This window comes from Camelus bactrianus, chromosome 6 (genome assembly GCF_048773025.1).
Source record: "Camelus bactrianus isolate YW-2024 breed Bactrian camel chromosome 6, ASM4877302v1, whole genome shotgun sequence".
NCBI classification, from domain to species: Eukaryota; Metazoa; Chordata; class Mammalia; order Artiodactyla; family Camelidae; genus Camelus; species Camelus bactrianus.
In genome coordinates, this window is record NC_133544.1 from 33,207,712 (window position 1) to 33,233,389 (window position 25,678).

The following is a 25,678-nucleotide window of genomic DNA, read 5'->3' on the forward strand; positions in this document are numbered from 1 at the left end:
CGTCAAATGATTTTTGTTGTCCTTTTGGCAAGGTTTACTTAATCTTCTGCCAGTGCAATCAGTAATATCACATAGAATTAATTTAGTCAATTACAGACTCATTAGTAAATCCATCTCTCAGATCTACAAACCAATTCTTAATTATCTAGCTTTGAGATTACTCACACATTGTCTTCTGGGTTTTGTGCTTTTCACTGTCCATTATCTTTTCGATCATGTGAAATGTCATAATGAAAATCACATGACTTTGCAGCCTCATCACCGTCCATCCTTCCCACTCTTATACATTACATATGAGCCAAAAGAAACTACTTGAAATCCCTGAATGCACCATGAAAATAATGCAACCACACTTTGCATCGGTTTTGTTATCTGAAAAAGAGAGATAAGTATGTGACAGAAACTACTAATTGTCTCCTATTATCTCTCCTCCCTTTCCATAGTTATGGAACCCGTACACTTTAGGTGGGGGTGTAATGCCCAGACTAAGGATTATATTTCCCAGAGTATTCTACAATTGTTTGTGGTTATAAGACCATATTAGGTTAATAAGATGTATGTGGAAACTTCTGAGAACCTGCATAAAATGACAGTTGAGTTCTCTGTGCCCCCTCCTGCCATCTGGAATGTGGATGTGATGGCTGGAGCTCTAGCCAACATCTTGGACCACGAGGATGAAGGCCACAACTACAGCAGTTGGCTTAAAGAGTCAGAGACCCTGAGGTTTTGTGGAGAAAGGGACTATGAAGCTATTGTGTAAGCCACTGTTTTAGGTATCTGTTACAAGCAGTGGAACCTAACCTAAGTATAAACTTAAGATTGCTGACAATATCAGATAAACTGATTCACATCAAGCTCTTAGATGTGTATCTGAGAGTAGAGTAAGAGCAGAGTAATACTGATAATGTTATACTAGTCCCATGCTTTGGTAAAGTTTTCCCTCTGCCTGGCAGTTTGTTTGGCAAACTCGTATTTGTCCTTAAGACCCAAATCAATCATTTCCTCCTCTCTGAAATGTTTCTGATCCCCAGCTGGGCAGTTAACTTCCTTTGCTTTATACTAGTTCTCAACCTTGTGTATACTTTTATAGCAACTTGACATTTAATTTTATTTATTTATTTATTTTTTTTTTTGCAACTTGACATTTTAGTTTACACATCTGTCTCCCTTCTATACCACTCTTTCTCATTCAAAACAAAACAAACAAAAACAACTGGAGTTCTCTCTCAGTAGATTTTGATACTGCCCTTAAACCTACTACAGTGTTAATAAGCCAATCCTGCAATTCCCTCCACCACCCCTAAAGACCTGATGCACCACTGGGCACTGTAGTAGATGAAGCTGGAGAAAGAGGTTTGGTCTCTGTACTCACAGAATCTGCAATGTGCTCAGTGAGGATAGAGTTTCAAATAATAATAATACGATGTACAGCGTGCACATGTAGGAGGGACGAGAGCATGATTCATTCTGATCTCAGGCGCAGGTTAAGAAAAGATGATGCCTGGACTGTATTTTAAAAGAAAAAAATAGTTTACCCGGCAGACTGGAGAAAGGGGAGAAAAGAGCCCCGGGAGAGAAAATAGGCAGAAGGAAAAACATGTGCAAAGGCGCAGAGGCACAAAATATGTGGTTAATTTTAGTCAAGAGCACTGGACTCAGGACTTCCTGAGTTTCTCCACAAACACATTCACAAAACATGTTGTAGGTTGAGTTACTTCTGCAGATGGCTCATCTCATCTATTATGTCTTGAGTTTTCACTGCTTTAAATCTGACGATAACATTTCCCTGAGCCTGTTTTCTAGACTCAATACTGCTAGATAATAATTGAAGTTGTGCATATTCAGGAGCTCTTCCTTCTAAAGGCTCACTCTCTTCTCTGACATTCAGAGCATTTGCAAGATATCCTTATAAAAACTTCCCGGTTAGGTTTTCATTTGTGGTTAACAGCAGATTTGCCTGTTTTCTACCCAGTCTTTAGTCCCTAGCCTAGGGGCAATGCTGTGTTCATTTAGCTTAGTCTTTCTGTTTGTTTTTCAGTTCCAGTAGCCCCCTTGTTGACTCAACTAGCTTGTATATATGAAGTTGCTGTCTGTGCCTTTATTTCTTTTCTCTAGGACAGAATAAAGGCTTCATATTTCCTTGGGGGCTTGACAAATAAGTAGCTTGGCCCAGGAATGGAATGAGATCCTAATAGGTTTAATCAAGTACTCTCAGAGACCCTCAGTGGCTCTGAGTCTCACAGAGCCCTGAGCCTGGCGTAGTTTTGCTGTCGCTTGGCTGGACAGAGCTGCCATGTTCTGCCTGGAAACTCCTTTTAAGGCTGGACTGAGTCTTGGACAAGCCTTAAAGGCTGTTCGAGATCCAAGCACCATCAGTGCGGGTTTCTCTTCGCTTCCATTGTACTTTACTCACACAACTCTCCTGTTGTGATGTACTGGAGATAATTGTTTCCACTTCTACCTGTTCTGTCAATCATTGCTACCATTAGTACCGGCCAAAGCCAAAGAACCGAGTTAATAAGAAGTCAGGGTCCTGTCTCGTGAATGCTCATTCTCTTCGCAGAGCCTGCTTACTCGTCATGGGGTCTTTGATAAGGCCCGAGTTTGAGTGCTGGTTCTGGCCTCAACCTGCAAATACACTCAATAGATGCTTAGCGCCTCCTAGGCCAGGATTCCTTGTTCTCTGCAGCAGTGTGGTCCTTTTGCTTCTCTTCACTGCTGCATCTGTTGTGATGTGATCAACCACTTGCACCGGGCTCTAGGTTTGATCCCCTACCTGGCTTTGCTGAGGTAGTGTAAGAAATAATCTCTGAACAACTTGGTGAGATAGAAACCATTAATCTCCCCATCTCACATGTAAGGATGCAGAGGATTACAGCAGTAAAGTTACCTATGACTTCAACACCAGAGCAAGAAGCAGTGTAAGAATGGGAAGTAATCGGCTCCTGTTCTGACCTGGTCACATCCTCAGGGTTGTATGTAGCAAGCAGTAATGTGATCTGTGTTGTAGAGTGTGGACTCAGAAGTCAGACTGCCTGGGTTTAAGCCCTTGCTGTGTTAGTTATTACTTCTGTGGTTTGGCGGGGAGGCAGGTTACATAACCTCTCTGTGCCTTGGATTCCTCATCTAAAAAAAATGGAGAAATTAATAGTCTTTACCTTTTATGTTGTTCAAGAATTAAATGAGTTAATACAGTTGAAGCACTTAGTGTAAGGGCGTGGGACATGAAAAGCCCTCAATAACTGTTAGCTACCATCATCATCATCATCACTGGAACCAAGTTTGTCAGGTAGTAGAGGTCAGATAAAATGAGGCCTAGGGCGGTTAGTCACTGATCACACAAATTTGTGCTTGCACAATGCTTTACAGTGTCTAAAGTACTTTCATATTCATTATCCTGCATAATTCCATCACTCAACACTCTGTTGGCTAGTGGAGCCCGTTACACCATCTTTATTTTAGGGATCCACTCAACACTACTTAGTAAGGCCTTTTAGGTGTTGGGCACTGCTATGTTCTCAAAATTCAAAGATGGAAACATATGGCTTCTGCTTTTAGGTTAACAAGAACTATCTGTGGGAGTGGGTTTTGAGGGGCTGTCATTGTGGAGGTACAGATAAAGGTCAGTGGACATAGAGGAGTTCCAGGAGGAAAGTCAGAGTAGTGGCATTTAAGCTGTGGCAGGAATGTTGAGAAGTTTCCCAAGTAGATGAAAAGGACAGTGCACAAGCAGAGGAAGCATGAACGACTATGGTACATCCTGAGGAAACTACGTACCATTCACTGTTGCTGGACATGAAGTGAGGGGCATGTGGTGTAAAACATGAGTTAGGTAAGCAGGAATCAGATAATGAAGGAGTATACTGGAAAGAGGTGTTCAGAATTTGCCCTGTAAGTGATGGGAGCTCATGAAGAACTTTATGTTGAAGAGTGACATGATCAGATTTGTGTCATTCTGTCGGCAGTGTAGACAAGGGGGACATAATTATCTCAAAGGCCAAAGTGGTCAAATCAACTCTGGTCTCTTTGACCCAAGTTTGGCAGATTTTCCATTAAATCATGCTGATCCCTCTGTAGAGCAGTATATAAAAGGTCCCACTATTTACTATATTGATTTGTTGGTGTGAATTTAAATTCTTGACTTACAGAATGGGAAAAGATTTCACATAATCACTATACAACTCAACCCTGTCTCTTCTCTGTGGGGGATGTGCCTATCAGAAGATACTTTTCTCTTGAATTCCATCTCCTCACTTGGATGGAAGAGATCTACAGCTCATTCCTTCTTCAGGTATGTGCAGAGCATAGTTTCCACTGAGCAGTTTGTTCTAGGGCCTGTGTCCTTTATAAATTCATGTAATTTTCAAGTCTAAATTTAATTTTCATTGATACAGTGTAATTCTATTTCTCCTTTCATAAGATTATATAGTAAGTCCAAAGATGTACGGACAGTGGGGTGGGGAGGGTATAGTTCAGTGGTAGAGTACATGCTTGGCATGCATGAGGTCCTGGGTTCAATCCCCAATACCTCAATTAAAATAAATAAATAGATAAACAAACCTAATTACCTCCCCTCCCCCCCCAAAAAAATTTAAAAAAAAAGATAAGGATAAAGTAGGAAAAAAGGGTAAAAAATAAAAGATAAGGGTAAAAACAGAAAAAAAAAATTTAAAAAGATGTGTAGTCAGCAGCCTTTAGCAGGAGAGTTTGCTTTCTCCATGAGACAATAACTACCCTCAGTGTGTTTAATCCTCTTTGCTTCCATACCCCTGTCCCTATCAGAGGGCATCAGTCAGCCTAACGCACAGCAAGCTGGCCAGCAGGGAATCTTCCACTTGAGGTGACAATGCTTTTGCTTCTGATGCTCTCAACCCAGGGATCATTCTGTCTGGCCAAAGAGAAAAGAAATATAGTCCTGTACTATTAACGCACTCTCTTGGCTTTTCCTACTGTCCTATCAGTCTGGCAGGACCTTATTAGAATTCCAGGAATTCCCCAAGGTCCCCAAATTCTCATGGTTAGTATGATTCTATGTTACTGGCAGAGATTTAGCCCAAATTTATCCTAGGGATGTTATTATCATTCTGGCAAAATTGATGTCCTTGAACGTTTCTTTGCCATCTGTGTTCTACTTCCTGCTTGCTGGAACAAGAACTGCTAAATAAACTCTTCTCTCTCATCAATAACAGCACCCACTTCTGAGGTTAAGTTCAATTTTTCAAACTGTACCCAGAAATATGGTCTTTTATTCATATACTCACTCAATCATTTATCCATACTTTGAGTGCTTATTATTTGCCAGCCACTGTATTAGTTATTTGAGGCATAGTACTGAATAAAACAGATAGGTCCTTCCATCATGAACCCTCTGATCTACTGACCCTGATATTTGGGAAGAAGGGGGATATTAAAAGTAATGAACAGTTTGTTAAGTGAGAATGGGAAGAAATGGAAACGGCTACAGTTGGCAACATTGTAATTTATGCATCTTAAGTAAGAAGTTTAAACATTTTAATCGTTATATATGAGCATGATTGCTATTTTCAATTTAATTAGAGGGAAGGCAATATGCCGCCTCTTAACATATTGCAGTAGAGTCCATGAGAATGGGGCTATTTGTTTAAAAGACAACTGGTTCCTTAAAAAGCTAAATATAAAATTACCATATGATCCAATGATTCCACTTCTAGGTATATATTCCAAAAGACTTGGAAGCAGGATCTTGAAGAAATAGTTGCACCTCCACGTTCATTGCACTACTGCACAATTGCCAAGAGGTAGAAACCACCCGAATGTCCATGGACAGATGAGTGGATAAAGAAAATGTAGTACATACATACAGTGGACTATTTATTCAGCCTTTAAAAATAAGGAAATCCTATCATATGCTACAACATGGATGAACCTTGAGGACATTATATTGAGTCACAAAAGGACACATACCATATGATTCCTCTTAAATGAGATATCTAGAACAGTCAAAATCATGGAAACAGAAAGTAGAATGGTGGTTGCCAGGGGGTAGGGGGAGGAAGAAATGGGGAGTTGCTTGATGGCTAGAGTTTCGATTCTGCAAGATGAAAAAATTCTAGAGATCTGTTACAGAACAATGGGAATATTGTTAACCCTGTTGAACTGTCCACTTAATATGGTTAAGAGGGAAAATTTTGTATTATGTGGGTTTTTTCTGGCTACAATTAAAAATTTTAAAAAGTAGTTTAAAAAGTTAACATGATGACTATGGAAGCAACTGTGGACATGACAGAATGAATGGTGCGTTGGGGTCAATTAGAAGGTTGGGGTTGCAGACCTAGCACTGCTGATCCTTAGCTGTGTGACTGTGACCTGGACTTGCATTTGGCCACTAAGCCTCAGGGTCCTCTCTGGTAAAATGGAGATCATGTCACTACTTCAAAGAGTTTTGCAGGGTTAAGTGAGATGATGTGTGTGCAAGTTGGCAGACCCTAAAGAGGTATTCAAATGTAAGGCATTTTGATGGTGATGATGAAAGATTTCTCTGTTATCTGGCCTTGCCACTGTTGCATCAGGTCATACCCAGGCATGGTGGGATGTTGAAGTACCATGAGAGACATTAAGCTTCTCTCTTCCATTTCTCCTGCTATTTTTCTCCACATCCAGGTTATAGATGTTAAAAGTAGAATGCCTAAACTGGTTGCTGATTCTCTTACCCTCCTGAACTGTTCTTACTGACTTCTCTCCAGGAAAATTTTCTTTTTTCAGTTTTCTTATTTTGGTTAATGCAATCACAGAATTGGAGAGATTAAATACAAACATATGAGAAAACTGAACTGCAATGCTATTAAAATAGTGGGTTAACTCCTGTCTAGCACCCTTAGAATAATTAGGACCCCAGCTAGCCCTTCCTTCCAGTTAGGAAGGAAAAGTCTTGAATAAACAAAATGGGGGAATGGAAGGAAGGGTTGGCATTTCTGATGGCAGGGAAACTTATGAGCAAAGTTTGGAGAGAAAAATAGATAAGGAAAGCTTAGGGGACAAAGAAGACAGAGGCCTGCTTGAAATGATGAGCCTAAAAGATGGGAAAGGGGTACAAATAATGGGGGAATTCAGTAGCAGGCTTAGTTAGGGTAGTGGGTTTTGTGTAGTGAGGAGTTTAGCCATTTCAGTTTGAGAGTAGAAGAATGATCTATTGAATGTGGGTTTTAGACTAAAATAATTCTTGGGCCTATCATTAAAAAGTCTACAAATAACAAATGTTGGAGAGGGTGTGGAGAAAAGGGAACTGTCCTACACTGTTGGTGGGAAGGTAAATTGGTGCAGCCATTATGGAAAACAGTATGGAGGTTCCTTAAAAAACTGAAAATAGACTTACCATATGATCCAGCACGCCCACCCCTTGGCATATATCCAGAGGGAACTCTAATGTGAAAAGATACATGCACCCCAATGTTCATAGCAGCACTATTTACAAAAGCAAAGAAATGGAAACAACCTAAATGTCCATCGACAGATGACTGGATAAAGAAGATATCACACACACACACACACACACACACAATGGAATCCTACTCAACCATAAAAAAGAATGAAATAATGCCATTTGCAGCAACATGGATGGACCTAGAGATTATCATACTAAGTGAACTAAGTCAGAAAGGGAAAGACAAATACTGTATGGTATCACTCATATGTAGAATTTAAAATATGACACAAATGAACTTATTCATGAAACAGAAAAAGACTCATAGAATAGACATGGAAAACAAACTTATGATTACCAAAGGGGAAAGAGGATGGGGGAGGAATAAATTAGAGTTTGGCATTGGCAGATACAAACTACTATATATAAATTTGATAAACAATGATGTCCTACTGTATAGCACAGGGAACTATATTCAATATCTTATAATAAACCATAATGGAAAAGAATATGAAAAAGAATATATATGTGTATATATGTATGTGTATGTGTATATATGTATGTATATACATACGTATATATGTATATATGTATGTATCACTTTGCTGTACACCAAAAACTAATACAACACTGCAAATCAACTGTACGTCAATAAAAATATTCTTTGGCTTAATGCAATTACAATAAAATCTCAATGGGTAATTTAGGAGAGCTCTACAACATGATACCAAAATTCAACTACACAAGTCATTAAGTGATAATAAGAAAGAAAAAGACTTAAAAGTATAATAAAGAAGGACTTGTCTTGACAATAAATGATGATGGAAAAGTTGCTTATTTATAAAAAAAATCAATTATGATTCTCATTTTACAGCATATACTAAAATTAACTCAAGTTCAATTAAAGAGTGTAGTGTAAGAGAAAAATAAAACAAAAATTAGAAGATAAATATAGATAAATGTCTACTCTTTGGATGAGGAAGGGTTAATTTGAACATCAGAACATCTTATATGCTACTGGTGAGACTGCATATTGGTACAAATATTTAGGAAAGCAACATGCCCCTATCTCGTGAAGCTGAAGATACACACATCTAGGGTATGTGCTTCTTCAGCTTCACGAGATAGGGGATGTGCCCAGGAATGTTCATAGCACCACTATTCAAGATAGTAACATGCTGAAACAATCCAAACATTGCAAAACAAGGGATGAATAAGCTGCAGAAGATTTGTAAGTAGAATGCTACATAACAGGGAAAGTGAACGATCCAAAGTATCTGTATCAACATGGTTAAATTAAAAACACATCATGTTGAGTGAAAAATTATGTTACAGGAGATAATATACACTATAATACCAATTATATGCAATCCTAAAATAATGAAGAGAATACTACATGCTCTTTAGGAATACGTACTTTTTTAGTAAAAGTATGACATGGGAATAAAGAGCACAGAGTCAGGGTCATGGTCACTTCTGAGAAAAAAGGGATGTGATGGGGGATGGTTACATAAGAGGCTTCCACCATGTTCGAATTTATTTTTAGAGCTGTGTGGTTATATTATTGTTATAGTATTAATTTTGGATCTTTGTAGCTCTAAAATGTTTTGTGAAATAAAGTTTAAGGTGATACATATTCCTTATAAAAAATTAAACTATCTCAATATATAATTTAATTTTTACCACCTACCTCCAACCCATGCCCAAAGATATTCACTGTCAACAGTTCTAAGTATATCCTTACAGACCTTTTCTAGACTTTTACCTTTTCTAGATATCTATATATTTTGTACATCTGGTTTCTCCTAATATAAATAGGGTACTACTTTACCTATAATGTTGTAATTCTTGCTTTTTTCACTTACTGTCATAGACACCTTTCCATATGAGTACATATATATCTCCCTTATATTTAATGGCTGCATAATAATCTATAGTATGAATATACCATATTTTATTTTACTATCCTTCAACTGATACATATTTAAGTTGTTTCTATTATTTGTTATTAAAATTCTGCAATGAATATCCCTGGTGAAACTTAGGAGTATTTTTGTTTGAAAGATTTCCAGGGGGAGGAATTTTTAAGGCAAAGACTTTCTAATAATTTATGCTTAGTAATGAAAGAAATCCCAAAGGAAATTGGGTAAACTCCTGTATGTAAAATCAATATGTAAAAAATTCACATCAGTAAATTACAAAAGCACTAAAACTGTAATAGAAAAAGAAGCTATGTACACTAACAGACAATTTGCAGGAAAAAGAAATACAAATGACTACTAAATATGTGGAAATATTTTTAACTATTCTAGCTAATTAAAGAGGTGAAAGTTGTAATTAGCTTTAAATTTGGGGCTTATCCATTTATTTTCATTTTATTTTATTTTTAAAGTGAGAGTAGGTTTATTTAGAGAGATACATATTCCATAGGCAGAATGGAGACTGTCTCAGAAGGGGCCTATCAATTTAGACAAGATGAGAATAATAGTGTTGGCAATGTGGAAGAACTTAATCAAGGACTTAAAAAATGTTCTTATCCCTAGACCATTAATTCCACTATTATAAATTTATTTGAGGGGAAAAAAATCAGAGATGTTTTATGTAGACAATCATTGGATGTATTTTGGGGCAATGACTTCTTTTCTTCTTTTTCTTTCCCAATACACATGAAAACAGCAGAGAGCCCCCATCACTCATTTTGTGCGATGTACCTCTGATGTCCTGCCCACAGTTAATGGGACCAGACATGGGTAGCCGAACCAGCCCCCCTTTCCAGGAATTCTAGCCTGACTTCGGCTGCTCTCTTAAATGGAAACGATGAAAATGTGAGAGCTTGATCTGCCATTTTGCACCATGTAGCCTGGTCCTCAGAGAAACTCCTCTTTAATGAGTGAAAAAAAAATAAAGCATAACCACAGCAAGGGACAGAGATTAAAAAAAAGACCCCAGGGCTTTCCCATCCTGCTGCTAGTCCCTGCTTGCTGAGGCTAAGTGGTCCTTGCCCAAGATTTTCTAATAACAATTCCTCTCCTTTGCTTACACTGGCTCCAATAAGTCCCTGGTAAGGTTCCTGCTGGTCTGGCTGAAGAGAGAGAACCCCAGATTCTCAATATTCCAGCACATGGAGAGGTGAGGGGAAATGAGTATCCCAGTCCCCACCTCTGGAAGTAGACTGGGGAAGACAAGGAGGAGTGGAAGGAAGAACTCAACACTGGTTGAGAACTTATTAATAAACTGAAAATAATCTATGTGACTCATTTAGATAGCTCCTGAGCCATAGTAAAGAATACTTCAAACAAACAAATGCATCAAGCCAGGAGTGAATGAGGGCTCTGAGTGTCATGAGGTCCAGCTTAAATACTATGTCCTCTTTTTCCTTAAATTTTTTTTTTCTTCCATTTCCCACTCTTGGTCACAAGGTATTACACTGGGCTCTGGGCTCCCGTAGTAATTATCCCTTGGTCATAACATCTTGTCATAGTACTTATTATGTCTTATTCATATGTGAATTTCCCCAGAGCAGAGTAGGTACTTAAATTTTGGAATGAATGTATGAGGGAATAATTAAATACAATAATGAAAATTTGGTAGGGAAAGTTCTCTAATATTAAGTGTTTGAAAGGCTTATTGAAATGTACTCACCATCCATGATGGTGATGATTTCTATTGAAGCTAAGCACTTACCCCCCATTTGCCTCTGAAACCAGTGACTTTTAGTTAATTACAACTCTTTCCTCTAAAGGGTCAAGACAGCTGGAATTTTATACTTTGAATGAGTCTCTTCTAATGTTTGCTCTTCAAAAATACTTTTTTTCATAAATAGTTTGTTCCAGCTGCTGACGGTTTTGTTAACTAGGGCACTAACCATCCAAATCCGTGAATGTAAGCTTTATTGACTTTGAAACCCATCAGACAGAATATTTTCAAATACTACAGGTGAACTGCTGCCATTATCCCTATTTCAAAGCTCTTTAAACCTAAATTCTCCACCTACCCCCTCCCCCAAATCTCTTCACTAAGAAGGTTGATTTGGATCCACACTGCAACCTACCTCCACCAGCAAAGTTTGTGCTTCTCACCAAAGACAGAATGGGGCTTCTTTGTTATTTTGGAAAAAGAATTAAATATCAAGGGAAATGAGCTGGAAACTATATAGAATGTTTTCTATATATTCCACACGGCACTATACGCAAACCAGATTGTAGAGAGGATTTCCCAGAGAAGACAGGCAGTGAAACAGTTTAGAATTTCAGTGCCTAACTTCTAGTCTTAACTGTTACCCAACCAAATTCTGCCCCTTACTAGCTGTATGCCCTTCGAAAAGAAACTAAAACTTTCTGTATCTTAGTTTCTGCATCTGTAACATTAACAGGTTATTTTAAAGATTAAAAGAGAGAATATACATGAAGTATCTGCCACGGTTCCTTGCTTACAGTGTTCAGTGAGCGGGAGTTTACGTTGATGATGATGAAAAACTTGGCCAATTGTTTTCACTTTCATTGTATAAGACATTTAACCTCTGTATCTTATTTGTCTTCCCTTCTGTAAGATGGAGAAAATAGTAGCCTTGTATTAGTCTTATATTAGCCTTATAAAAGTACTTGACCATATCACTAGCAAACAAGGATTTAAAAATAGAGGTAACTTGGTACACTGTGAAGAGAGCTGGCCCTCAGAAGAACTGGATACAAATTGTGGTTCTTCTAGTTACTAGCTGAGGGACACTGGACAGCTTCCCTGATCCTCACTTTTCTTATTTATAAAATGAAAATGATATGTATCTACAGAGTTAAGATTCAAATTAAGTAGTACATATGAAAGTAAGCTAAATTGCTATGCACGTTTGGAGTTATTACTAATACCATATAAGATTGGATATGTTGTCTTTTTTTTTTAAATAATAGCACATTAAGGTTTACGTTCTCATCCTCTTTTGGTTGTCTTGCCCCATGAGAACATTTTAATAGTGATTAATCTTCTGTTCATAGGTTTTACCTAATTTTATTGATACTTTAAAAGCCATGTTCATTCTCTATGATAGATAAGAACCTTAGATGCAATATTCAACTATAAGCTGCATTTTCTAAAAAATGGCCTTGGTGTTTTAAGTGACACAGTAAAAATAACCTGCTGAAAAGCAGTGAGAATAAGCAGGAATAATTCTTTATTGCTAAGAATAAATCTTATTTTCCTGTTTGGTAGGTCACTGCACTCTCTCTCCTCTTGTAGGTGTGTTCTAGGGAAACTTTACTCTGTTAAGTCTTATTCTTAAGAATATCTGCTTTGAGTCTTAAAATAAAACCCAACAAATAAATGTGACCTGATAAATTACATTAAAAAGAATTTCTGGCAGGGTTACTTTAAATGATATCTTTGTATCTTTAAGAGTAGGTTTTGTTGAAAGATTTCATTTAGTTCAACCTGCAGAAAACCCCAGATTCAAGGCCTAAGAGCAAACTGAGGCTTGGAGAGGTTTAGTGACTTGGCTGTGTATTATTAGTCATGATTCTTATGGGTGTAAGTTATAGAAATTCAGCTCCAAAGAAGCTTAAACAAAAAAAGGGAATTCACGGGGTCACATAACTGAAACTAGCTTTAGATATAGTTGAATCCAGCAGCTCCAATCATGTTATTAAAACTCGGCATTTGGCGTGGAGGTATAGCTTAGCGGTAGAGTATGTGCTTAGCATGCATGAGGTCCTGGGTTCAATTTCCAGTACCTCCGTTAAAAAAAGAATCAGATTTTAGAAAATCAGGTTACAAAAAAAAAAGAAATGAAAGAATTACGTAAAAAAATCAGCATTTGCCAAAGTTTGAATGAATGAATAGATAAATAAATAAATAAATACATGCATGCATGCATACCATGGTACTGGCTTACTCCAGGATGGAAGAGAGGGAGGAAGGTGGTCATATGTAGCCCCAAGTTACATAATTTCTATGGTTTATGATCCAAAAGGAAGAGAGGCATCTCTTTCTCAGCATTCACAGAGCAAATCTTGTGGAAGATCCTAATGATTCCCTTGGTTCATGTACCCATCACTCATGGTTAACAGTCCCACCAGGATCATGTGGGAGTGAGGAAAAGGGGAGATGTGTGGGAAGCAAATACCACCACACCAAGGCTAGGCTATTACTAAAGGTAGGGCTAGGACCTCAGTCCTACCGCCGTTGTGAAGGTTATAGTGAGGATGAGAAATCGGTAAGCTTAGAGCAAAAATAGTTTAAGCCCATTTTAAAGGAATATAATTTAGAAATGAAGATAAAACTCTAATAAGAGTTAAATCCAATGACTTTTTTATTTTCATAAGTATATGGATATTGTAAAATGCAAATCCCTGTTATTGCTAATGAATGCTCCTACACACACTCAATAATTGAGTGTGGAAGTGAACTGAAAGCCATGCCTCTCATTTCCTTGCTCCTTATTTTCTTCCTGTCATAGAGGGGTATTCCAGGTATAGTTTCAAGGGGGAAAAAAAAGACAAAACGTCTTAAAGAAAAATTTCCAAATGGATAAAAATTATTAAAATGTGAAGAAAGTGGATGATTATGGTAAGTTATCATGTGTCAGGCACTGTAATCAGTGCATAACCTCACTTCAATCTGATAACTATCTTATGAGTTAGGAAGTGTTCTGCTTCTTTACAGGCTGTGGGGAGTGAGAAATTTGCCCCAGCTCCTGGCTCTCAGAGCTGGGATTCCACCTTGGGTATGTCTGATTCCAGAGTCTGGGTTCTCATCATTATGCTTATAATTAGTTACAACTTTAGTGCATTTAATTGTGTAATTTGACTATTTTAGAGGCAAAATTACCACTTGCGGTAAATTATTTTCTGTTTTATCCTGTGTGAAATAAAGTGTTCTTGAAGCTGGCTTTCTCTTTCTTTGTTTTTTTTTTTTTTTTTTTTTTTTTTCTCCCTCCAATTTTCCTTCCGCATCAGTGACATAGGGTCCCTCTCCCTGCCTTGATCCATGACTGACCTGGGCCTCTCACTGCCTGGTATGCACCAAAACACTTGAAGTCTCAAGCTATACTTACATACATTAATCACATGAAAAGCCATGAATAACCTATAATTTCTGAGGTACATCTGAAAATGCAATTGCACTATTTATTTATTTATTATTTTTAAATAGAGGTACTAGGGATTGAACCCAAGACCTCGTGCACGCTAAGCATGCCCTCTACCACTCAGATATACTCCCTCCACCTGCCATTAACTGCATTAAACTGTGACTCATGAAAATGTCACTGTGGAGGGTGTTTCCCGAGACCAAAGTCCCTTGTCTACACTAGCTGTCTATGTATTCTTTTTATTGTTTTTGCTGAGAGAGCATCTCTTGTCTCAGGCTTTTTCACTGTTCTTCCCTCTCAGCTCACAACCAGCTTTGTGTACCCTCCCCCCCCCCTCACGAGTTGGGCTAGTCTACCTCTGATGATGTCTTATCAGCGTAGGCCTTTTCCTTCTATATTGGTTGATAATTGGTTGGATGATGGTTCTGCTTATTATCTTAGGCCTTCTTTAGTTCACCGGTCAGCCACCATTTGATACTCTACAGACTTCCAGCCTCATCACATGGCCAGCCTACCAGTAGATTCATGATAAACTCATGAAGCAAATGCTTTCATCTTATAGCAAAGCACAGTGCTTTGTCACTTGATAACGGCTTCCCAGATGGCTATAATGTATTTCTTTTTGTATTACCACTCAATCATAATATATGCTTAGGGAGAAGTTCATTGTAAATGACAGTGGATATAAAGTCACATTCAAATTATCTTTTTGATGAATTTGATATTTTTAAAGTCAAAATTGGTTGGATTTATTAAATTGTTATTTTAATTTTGAAATGTGACTGTCAGAAATCTGATACTGGGAGAAGTGTCAGTCCTACCATTTACTTGTTTTCCTGTGGTTTCTTTGCAAAGGACACTGGTAAAGTGACTTTCTTATTTTCTATGGGTTAGTTTAATTAAACGTAAATAATACAATCAGTAAGTCAACTGAACCTAGCAAATCGTAGTAAGTCACTATATTTTTGACAGGGACCGACTGGGTGGGACCACCACTGGCAACCCCTGGAAATGAGTAATCCCACTTTTCTTTGAAGACATCTCCTGTGTTGTTCTAGGCCAAGAGACCATTCCATGGGTTGATAGTAGGGTCACTCATCATGTATATAAAATATTAGTTTTCTTTTTTGATTAAAAAATTAAACATAAATAGATGCCCTCATATTTTCTGCTCCTGCATCCTAAATGGACTGCCTTGTACTATTCCTGGAATATACATACCCCTGGGGTGCATGGACTTCCTTTAGAAACTATTGGTCCAAGGAACAATCTCTCACATAGGCAAAGATGTTTCCATTTAAAAACCTACTCATTTCAGTTACTCAGCCACTTTACAGAAAGTGAGTTTTGAAAGGAATTGTCTTTATAGAGATCCATAATTTGCAAGCAAAATATCCACTCTACAAAATGTGAAATGTTCTAAGCAACAGCTGTGAGCATTTCAAACATGCACTACTCTTTGACAGTTCAATTGTTGCCAAGGGAAACTGGGTTGGCTTTAAAATCTTCCTTGGTTTAAATTCTGCTTTTACCCTTAATCAGAAATTGAGCAAACAAGTTCTGCATGGCTGGGACACTGAGCTTTTCATACAAACTGGCATGGGAAATTGAGATGTGGAAATGTAAGTTTCTTGAATACAGGAAGGAGACTGGTATTCTACCCAGTTTTCTAAGGCCTAGGGGTAATGAACTTTTCAAACACTGGCACTGTCTACACAGTGGCTGATCACCTGGTGTCAGAAGGGGAAGCTCCTTTCCATCTAAGACCACCATCTTTTTGTTTCCCATTTCAGTTCAAAACAGGAATTGAAAAAATTTCTTCATAGTACAAAAAACCTTTTTCCATTCAAGAGCTTTATCTGGGAGTGTGCATAAAAATTTGTAACATTTGAGTATTAAACACCACAAACGAGAAATACAACGCATTTGTTGTTGTCACTCGTATATATGGTACAGTTTTATTTATATATAGTTCTATTTCCTAACTATAGAGAACATGACTTAATACAAAGGGGGAAAAATAAATCTACAGAATGGCACCCACTATACTAAAAAAAATACTGGAGGAAAGTTCACCAAAATACTAACAGTGGTTACCTCTGGGTTGAAGGATTATAAATGTTATCTTTTTCCTTTTCCAAGTTTTGGAACATTTGGTACCGAGATTTGTACTTAGCATTAAGACCCGGAGACTGCTACTCTAGATAATACAAATCTACGTACACCCTCAAAGATGTACGTAGCGTGCATTCAAATAGAGCGACAGTCCAAGAATACTCTCTGGAAATGCACCATTTGGCCTAGAGCTCACCAGGGATGCAAACGTCTCTCTAAATATTTTATCACTTGTTGTAGCCAGAATTAAATGAAGCCTTCTCCAAAAACTCTTTCGGATTCAACCCGCCAATTAAGAAGCTCCCATGCTCCTACAGTTTGGAGCCGGGTTTCCCTGAGCTCCGTGCAGCGGGTGGGCCGGAGCGGCTGACCTCAATAAATGATCGCAGAGCGTAGACAGCGTTGACACCTGCAAAAGCTACCCGGAGCTGGCCCCAACCTAGGCTGGCAGGAGCTTCAGGGAGCTGATATTCAAAACAGAGGTTTAGGTTAAAGGAGACGAAGATACAAATCGAAGCGATACCCAACCCTGGGCCGGGCCCCAGGGGTTCAGATTTCGGTGCCCACTAGGTTCAGAAGAGAGCGACTGCGGCGGGATTCATATCGCGCTGCAAGGGGCCCATTTACACAGGCACAGGCGCTGGTTCGCGTCCTGAGTAGGACTTCTCGAGCCCAGAGGCGCCAGCCTAGTGGCTGAAGAGGGCAGAATCAAGGCCCAGGGGGCGCCCCCGCCCCAGCCGACCCTTGCCCTTGGAATCCTCCAGCTGAATACGACCGCCACCCAGAGGCTCTGCATTGCGCGGAAACGCGTCCCATTGATCGTCAGCCGCACACCCTCGGGTTAAGGAGCTCCTCTCACGGCAGGCGGCTGCAGCTACCACCCTCCTCGGCCAGCCCCACCGCTTGGCGGAAGCGGCAGCAGCGCGGCCGAAGATCGCGGTTGCATCCGGGTCCCTCTCGCCTCAGCCCAATCCTCTGCCTCCTCTCTTCCCACCCTCCTGTTTCTCCGCCCCCCCGCCGCCAATCCCTGATCGGCTCTCAGCCCAACATGCTGGCCTGGGAGTGAAGGCGAGCGGCAGCCAATGAAGCCGTGCTTCCCGTTTGAAGCCGCCAGTGAGTGGGCGCGGGAGGCGGGCGCTGCTGGCCTGAAGGTTCGGTTGCGCGTGTGCCATGGACTCAGCCGCCCGGTGATATTGACAATAGGAGAGAGAAAGGGGCATTGACGGGGACTCACCGCGGGTACCGAACGGCGGCTCTGGCAGCGGCGGCTCCAGCTCCAGCAGCTCCTCCTCCTTCTCCTTCCTTCTCCTCCTGCTGCCGCTGCGGATCCAGTCTTCCTCCCTCCCTTCCCCCTCCCCTCGTCGCCGCCGCCGCCGCCGGGACCGGGGCAACGAGCAGAGGCGCCGCCCGCCGGGAATGTGAGCGAGGAGCCACCGGCGGAGCCGCAACGGGGTCGGTGCCGATTTGATGGGACGGGCCCGCGGGGGAGGATCGTGAGGCCGCCGCCGCCGCCGCGGGAGCGCTGAGGTTCAGGTCCGGCCGTGAGGCCTAGAGGCGCCGCCGCCGCGGAACCGGAGGGACGCCGCGCCGGACAGCCGTCGCCCCGGGCTCCCTTTCGCTGTCCGGACCTCCCCCCGCACGTCCCGGTCCCGCCACCCGCCCCCGCTGCGGCCCTCTCTCCCATCTCCCGCCCCTCGAAACCACAGATCATCTTCGGATTCTTCTCCAGAAGCTTCAAGGTAACTTCGTCCCTCCAGCACCGCGGCTCGTCTGCTTCCTTTCCTCCTTCCCTTCCTCCTCCTCCAGGAGAACCTGCAGGGCACTGGCCTCGGAAAGGCCTGGCCCGGGCCGGAGAGGGGTGCGGTGGGGTGAGGTGTGGGAGAGGGAGCGCCGGTCCCACTTGTCTGATTTACCTGCAAATGCTTCTGGTGATGCCTCTTATCCACTCTGGCCCCCTCCCCCCTTTTCCTCCACCTTCGGGCATTGGAGGCGTATTCTTGTCCCCCTTTATCCACTGACGGGTGCGGGGTGGGGGAAAGGGAATTGGTGTAGTGAGAAGGATTCTGTGGCAGCTTGGGGTGGCGGAGGGTGGGTGGGAGCAAAGGGAGTATGTGAGCATCCCTACAGACAAACCCCTTCCCTGGCTTTTCCCTCCACCCTAGTACCGCCTTTGGATTATCCTGAGCCTTGGAAATGCCCCGTGCCCGCTGCTTAGAGGATGATAAAGCTTCAGGCGCTTTGGTCCAGGGCGAAACCTGTTTCCCCGGGCTTTGCACCGACCCGTTGCCGCTACTGCACGTTCAGTTTTGCAGCGCTTTAGGGTTGAGATCCTTGACGTTTATTATGGGCCGCGGGCGTAAGGGGCAAATGGTTAAAATTTTTTTTTGCTACCAATAAATCATCTTTAGAGATAGGAGGTGAAGAACCTTTATTTTAAGAAATGAAGAATCTTGTCTTTAAGAAGCAAAAAAAGTGATGCAGAAACAGAATTTACTGAAATCTTGTGTTGTGAGGGTTAAATGAAACCTAAGTAATTCACATACCAGATTGGAAAAGCGGTCCCTAAATTTCCAACATACAAATGTGATTTGGAGCTTCTTGCTAATGCAGTCTTTACGAACATTTTTAAGTGATTTTACTTCTTCTGTAGTTATTCGTAGTTTGCAATTCCTTTTTATCTGTCACATTTTATTTAATGCTTAATTAGATAGATTGCTAAAAACTTTAAAAAAAAATAGAGAACCAAACAAGACCTCAAAATTCCACACCTCAACATCACTCGGTTTTGTTTGTTTTTTGTTTATGTTTTTGTTATTTTTACTTTGCCAGAATCCAGCTAATCCAGGTAACTTTTTATTCTCACACGTTCACGAAGAAACTCCCTTACTCTTTTATTTAGAGGTTAAAAAACACTTATGTATTGGGATGACAGGTGAGTAATTGCATTTCAGCATTTCTCCCATATGCATTATTTCTATTCAAGTCTGCCATTAATCTTGCATGGAGACTCAGTGCCACGGAGATGGTGGCATCTGTTTAAATTGGCGAATGAAACTGAGCTTAATGCTTGTTACTTTTAAGAAATAGCCCTTATTTTAATAATTTGAGAAGGTTAAAAAAATCCAAAAGAACTGTTCAGTTCCATTAGTTGGATGGAATGAAAATTAATATTTGATGATGAACTTAAAGGGAACTCACTTGGTTGTCTGTGGAGGCTGTGAATTTATGTTTTTATTTCAACTTTGGTGCACAGTTTCATTATAGTTTGTTAATTAAGCTTTAGTAACTTCAGATGGTTTCATTCAAAAAGAAGACTTCTTTGAAATGATTTTAATTATGCCTTTTATGTATTCGTTTAAAGTAATCTAGCTTGTCCTCGTTTGTGGTGTGGTGTAGTTTATCATAGCTAACACAGCACATTGCATTTAAAGTCATGTCCAGGTAATTCAGAAATTCCAAGTTTCACCTTGCTGTGATACATTGGTGTAGATTCTTGAAGTACCATAAGGGTTTCAACTCTAGAACCCATTCATAATATTAAGTATCTTGGAAAATGTTTTGGTGGAAGTTTTCCAGCTGCAGAATAGCTCCGGAGTTACTTCAGGAATCTCAAATTGAGAAGAGCTTTGCAGTTAGAAAATGAGCACGTGACTTAGAAGAGTTCACATATGAATGAGCATCTTTAATGTATGTTGTAGTGGGAGAAGTACAAGGCGTTAGCATTACAATATCGCTTACATGGTACTTATGTTACTTCTGTTTTCCACCAAGTTTTCACATTTCCTCATTGAATGTATGAGTGTTCTTAATTGATTTTATTTGCTTTCTTTTTCACGTATTCCCATTTTCATAAATAGTGTGTATGAGAATTTTCGAATTTGTGTGTAACTCACAGGTGTGCTTCCTTCTCAGGAATGTGTTGATGATACCTCTTTCTCTTCAGTAGGGATATGTCCTCAGCACCAACTACTCCTCCATCAGTGGATAAAGTAGACGGATTTTCTCGGAAGTCCGTCAGAAAAGCCAGACAGAAGAGGTCGCAAAGCTCCTCACAGTTTAGGTCTCAAGGCAAGCCTATTGAGTTAACACCTCTGCCGCTGCTAAAAGGTAAGTCTCATGACCAGGTGATGGGTTTCTTTTCAGTTGATTTTTTTTTTTTATATCTGTATAAGTTTTCTTTTTGTAGAGTTTCATCTTTGTTAAAATTCTGTATTGCAAATTGAAGGGATGGGAGATTTCAGACCTCCTGAAGTAACTGGTGTGACCAGATACACCCACTCTCTTTTTAAAAGGGCTCGGTTTAAAATAAATAGCTGTGGACAAATGAAAAGAGATTTATTATCAGGAGAATCTCTCACAGTGATAAGCAGAAAAAACTGAATGCCCGGGAAACTTTAAGATGTCTAGGTCTGTGTTTTTCTTTTTTCCTTCTGTTGACTTTTAGATGTATATACTGTGTGCAGTGACAACTACAAATTATACAGACTTAGTCACAGGAAGTAAAACTAGTAGAGGAGATGGTACCATTAACTTTCATATGGAAAATTATGTTTGAAAGAATTGATTTAAAATCGAGAAAAAATGGTCAGTAATTGATTATATACATTCTTGTTTTCAGATTTGACAAATAGAAAACAGATTGGATGATCATACTTGTTTATGGAATGAATTAAGGATATGTTTTTAATATGAGAATTGTTTTTTTCTAAATTAAATCTTCTACCTTTTGTTTGATTATGTGGGTACTTTTTGTTCCTTTTAATTTTTATCTTTTTGATATATGTTTATGAACAAGCATTGTTTGAAATGTATCAGAACATAGTGTTTATAATGTGAAACTATTAGAATCTACCTTTGAAGGTAGATTTTTGTCTGCTGAACACTTAAAATGAGGAGAAAGGGGATGTGAACAGCACAATGCACTTTAGTGGCTCAGAGGAAATTTTAAAAACTTGGTTTGCTAGTTATTGAACATTTATTTCTATAACAGTTTGTGAAATCAGAAGGTATTATGAGAAAAACTGAAGTTTGACTACATCCTCAAAATGTAGCTTAGGATATTTCAAAAGCTACTATTTTTCCCATGTGACCTTGTTTTTAAAGGGAGGGAGATTCATAAATGAGATTCTAATGTTTATACTTGAAATTGGTAGATGTGAAATGAATCCTGATTACTGTAAAAATGCTGTATCCACCAATTAGTGAAGATGAACTTGTATGAGTTTGAGGGGAGAAAATTTTGGCTAAAGATTTTGCTAGTCAAAATGAAAATAGTCTTTATGAGGCTTTGGAAGAAAAATGAAGGAAAAATTCTCTGAGTATAAAAGTAATCATGCTTGAAATACAAAGTTGGGAGCTGTATTTGTTTCTTTAGTAATTTATTTAATCTGGACTAGACATATAATAGCTATTAGCATCTATATCTGGAAAAGGACTTTGAGGAAGCAGATTAAACTTTTTTAGTGTTGTAACGCATTTTAAACTTAATTGTTATATTAATTTCTTGGGGCTCATGGTAAACATTTACATTAGAATTTAACTGACACTCAGAGCCAGCATGTGGTTTTGTGGGTGATGGAAGAGGCATGCATGAGAAGAATTTGGTACATGTTTTAATATTTTGTTTTTCCTTGTCTCATTTTTAAAAATTGTGGTAAAATATACACAAGTTTGACCATTTAAACTATTTCTAAGTGTGCATTAAGCGTGGCATTAAGTCCATTCACATCGTTGTGGGTTTATCACCACCACTCATCTCCAGGACCTCCACCACTATGTTTTCCCCAGCCGAAACTCTGTATCCATTAAATACCAACTCCTCTTACCCCTACTCCTAACCCCTTGGCAACCACCATTCTACTTTCTGTGTCTGTGAATTTGGCTGTTCTAGGTATCTCATATAAGTGGAGTCACACAATGTTTGTCTCTTCTGTGGTTGGTTTATTATACTTAGCATAATGTCCTCAAGGTTCATCTGTGTTGTAGCATGTGTCATACTTTCTTTTCTAAGACTGAGTAATATTCCATTGTATGTATATACCCCACATATTGTTTATCCACCTGTCAGTGGATACATGGGTTCTTCCATCTTTTGGTTATTGTGAATAATGCTGCTGTGAACATGGGGGTACAAATATCTGTTTGAATTCCTGCTTTCACTTCTTTTGTGTATATACCCAGAAATGGAAATGCTGGATCATATGTTTAATTTTTTGAGGAATTGCCATACTGTTTTCCATGGTAGCTACACCATTTTACATTCCTACCAGTAATGCACAAGGCTTCCAGTTTCTTCACATCCTCACTGACACATGTGACTTTCTGTTTGTTTTTTTTATAATAGCCATCATAATGTGTATGATGTATCTCATTGTGATTTTTATTTGCATTTTCCTAATGATTAGTGATATTGAGCATCTTTTCATGTGCTTATTGGCTATTTGTATATTCTTTTCTTATATTTTAAGTGGAATCTGGTGGTATTGAAAAATTTCCAAGAACTCTGCTCTCCAAGAATATGATTTTTGTGAACTTGTGTATTTTGCCAGCATAAATAGGAGAATTGGAGAGCAACAGGATTGTATCGTACTAGGTACACCCATAAGCTTAATTCCAGACAGACTAAAAGTGACTCTTATGTAGTAAGCACATTCTGGGAAATATTCTGGGAAACATTCTATAAACTAGATTTCCATATTTATAAAATAACAGTATAGTTATATAGAATAAAGTATAATTATATATAGACCAGAAATTTGTATTCACTCGAGTTTTATAGTGAGTGTAAAGAGTTAAATAACATTTATTTTCCTTAAAATAGATTGACTTTTATTTGTGTGCCTTCTCACCAACTTTAGGAAGTAATTTATGAAATAGAAAATATAGAAGGAATTTTTCTTTCTTTCTTTTTTTTTTTGCCATTTTCTTAGGAAAAAACAGAATAAATTATATGCATGCCAAAGGATAGTTATTGATTTAATTTTCTGTAGAATTGCTTTGACTAAATTGGAAGGTTTGAGTTAATTTTATTTGGGGGTGTAGTATAAATTACAGTTGAATTTTGAAGTTACTTTAAAGAATAAAGTAAAAAAGATGTCCTTTAAGGTCTTTAATTTTAGGGGAGTTTAAATTGGGAATTGTGTACATATAAGAATTACATAACCCATCTTTTTAATATGTAATTTTTGAGAGCTCAAAAATTAGGTGTTCCTAATGATCACTTATTTTGTATATTGCCTTATAAGAATGTTTATTACATGTATCATAATATTTGACTGACTTATAGGTAATACTCCCACTACTCCTTAGCATTTTAAAAGTCTCTCTTCACTTCCAGAACTGTATAAAAGTGAAAGGAAAATTTCTTCTAGCTTGCTCTTTTTCTAATAGGTGGGGTTTTGAAATTTGTGATCAATGATGTTATTTTCTACAGAAAGCAACACCCCTATGTAGTTCTGTAAATGTACCAGAGTGACCTGGCTTTTCTGCAATAATGAAATTGCAGGATAAACTTTGACATACAGATATTTGAATTTACTCCATCTTTATGTACTACTGAAAATGTCTTCAGAGAGTCCTAAAGTTTTTGAGCTTGAAGGACTCTTACTCATTTTCCTGATAAGAGAAATCCAGTAGAGGTTTAGTATCTTATGTGCTTGTTAGTAAGGAAGTAAAGACTTGGGTGCTTACTTTGTGCCTCCATAGCAGGTCATGAAACACGCTTTGATAGTTACCTAGGTCAGTCACTGAAAAAGGCCAAAATAAATGCTTAGGCACACATCAATAATAATCACAATAATAATAATAACTGTTAGTAGTAGGCGTATCTGGTTAGGTGGTTTATTTCCTTACCCATGCCTTACTTTCTTCTCTCTTTAACTTTAAGATTATTTAAGTTTAGATTTGAGTGAAATGTTTTTGAAAACTACCATCTCTTTGAAAATGGGATTAAAATGAAAGTGGCATCATTGTTGCTAGTCTCACAGTTCGTGGGTTTCTGAGGCATTTTCCTCATAGTTTGGATAGTCAGTGTTAAACATTCCAAAAACTTTGATGACTGAGGCTGAAAGTCTTTGCCTCTTGGTGTGGAAACCTTTAAATTGGTAACGTATTTCTGTAACACTCATTCTCTGACTTTTTTTTTTCAATCTCTAGGTTTATGATTCAGCTTACATTTTTATTTTTTAGGGTAACAGTCTGTAAGGAGCTTAAAAATTCCAATTTAAAACCAATTTTTGTGCTTTTTAAATTATTGGGTGGGGTAATTCCTCTTTCATCTGTATCTGCTTTGTGTAGTGTAAAGGAATATGCAGATATAATTCAGTTTTTCTGATGGACTAGTCCTCTAAACTGTATTTATAGTGGGAGCAATCTCCTAAGAAGTGATGTTTTCTATTTTAGTGTTTACCAACCTCCTTGGAGGGGATGCTGCGCTGTCTTAGGGCAAATACATGGTACAAGTACTTTGTTGCCTGCAGGAGATCTGGCTCACCCCCTAGCTGTGTTGCCTGGGGCAAATGAATTAACTTCTGAAGGCTTGGTTTCCTTATCTGTCAAATGGGGATGCTAATGATAATCAGTAGATGTGGCAATGCCAGCTTCAGTGCATACTATCTATTGTCATTTAACTGGGGTTCCAGAAGTTAGAATATGAAGAATGTGGAATTATTATTTGACTTTTTTACATTTTCCTAGCAAAGAATCAAAATTGGAAATTTCTCTGAAAATTATGAAGCAAGAGCATAGTTTTGCAGTCATGAGTGTTTTCTCACTCCCAGATTCAAAGAAACAGTTTGCAGATGTGTTGAATTTAGTAGACTAGTTATTTTAAATATCTTTATTTGGAGATTTTTTTCATCTGCTGCGTTGGTATCCTGCTACATTTTTTAGTGTAATGCTTTTTATTTTTACCTTTTTCATTTTTTGAATAGATAATACAGGTATGTAGTTTAAATTTCGAAAGATACAAAAGGTTGTATAATGGAAAATCTTTCTCCCAACTTAGTTTTCCTAGTTAGTTCCCCTTCCCAGAAACAACCAGTCATAATATTCCTGTATTGTAGGTATAGACATTCTTTCTGCCCTTG

General features: G+C 38.7%; 1 protein-coding gene across 3 annotated transcripts in view; it reads left to right on the forward strand.

Moving 5' to 3' along the window:
* Positions 1-17,718: 17,718 nt before the first annotated feature.
* Positions 17,719-25,678, forward strand: part of PPP2R5E (protein phosphatase 2 regulatory subunit B'epsilon) — a 132,321-nt gene continuing 124,361 nt past the window's right edge. The window contains exons 1-2 of one of the 3 annotated variants that reach the window (XM_010962247.3): positions 17,719-18,331; positions 20,536-20,699. In XM_010962247.3, coding sequence (XP_010960549.1) covers positions 20,543-20,699 — 157 coding nt within the window. In that variant the 5' untranslated portion in view covers positions 17,719-18,331; positions 20,536-20,542. The remainder of the gene's footprint in view (positions 18,332-20,535; positions 20,700-25,678) is intronic. The other 2 variants (XM_010962248.3, XM_045522084.2) reach the window with 2 other exon arrangements.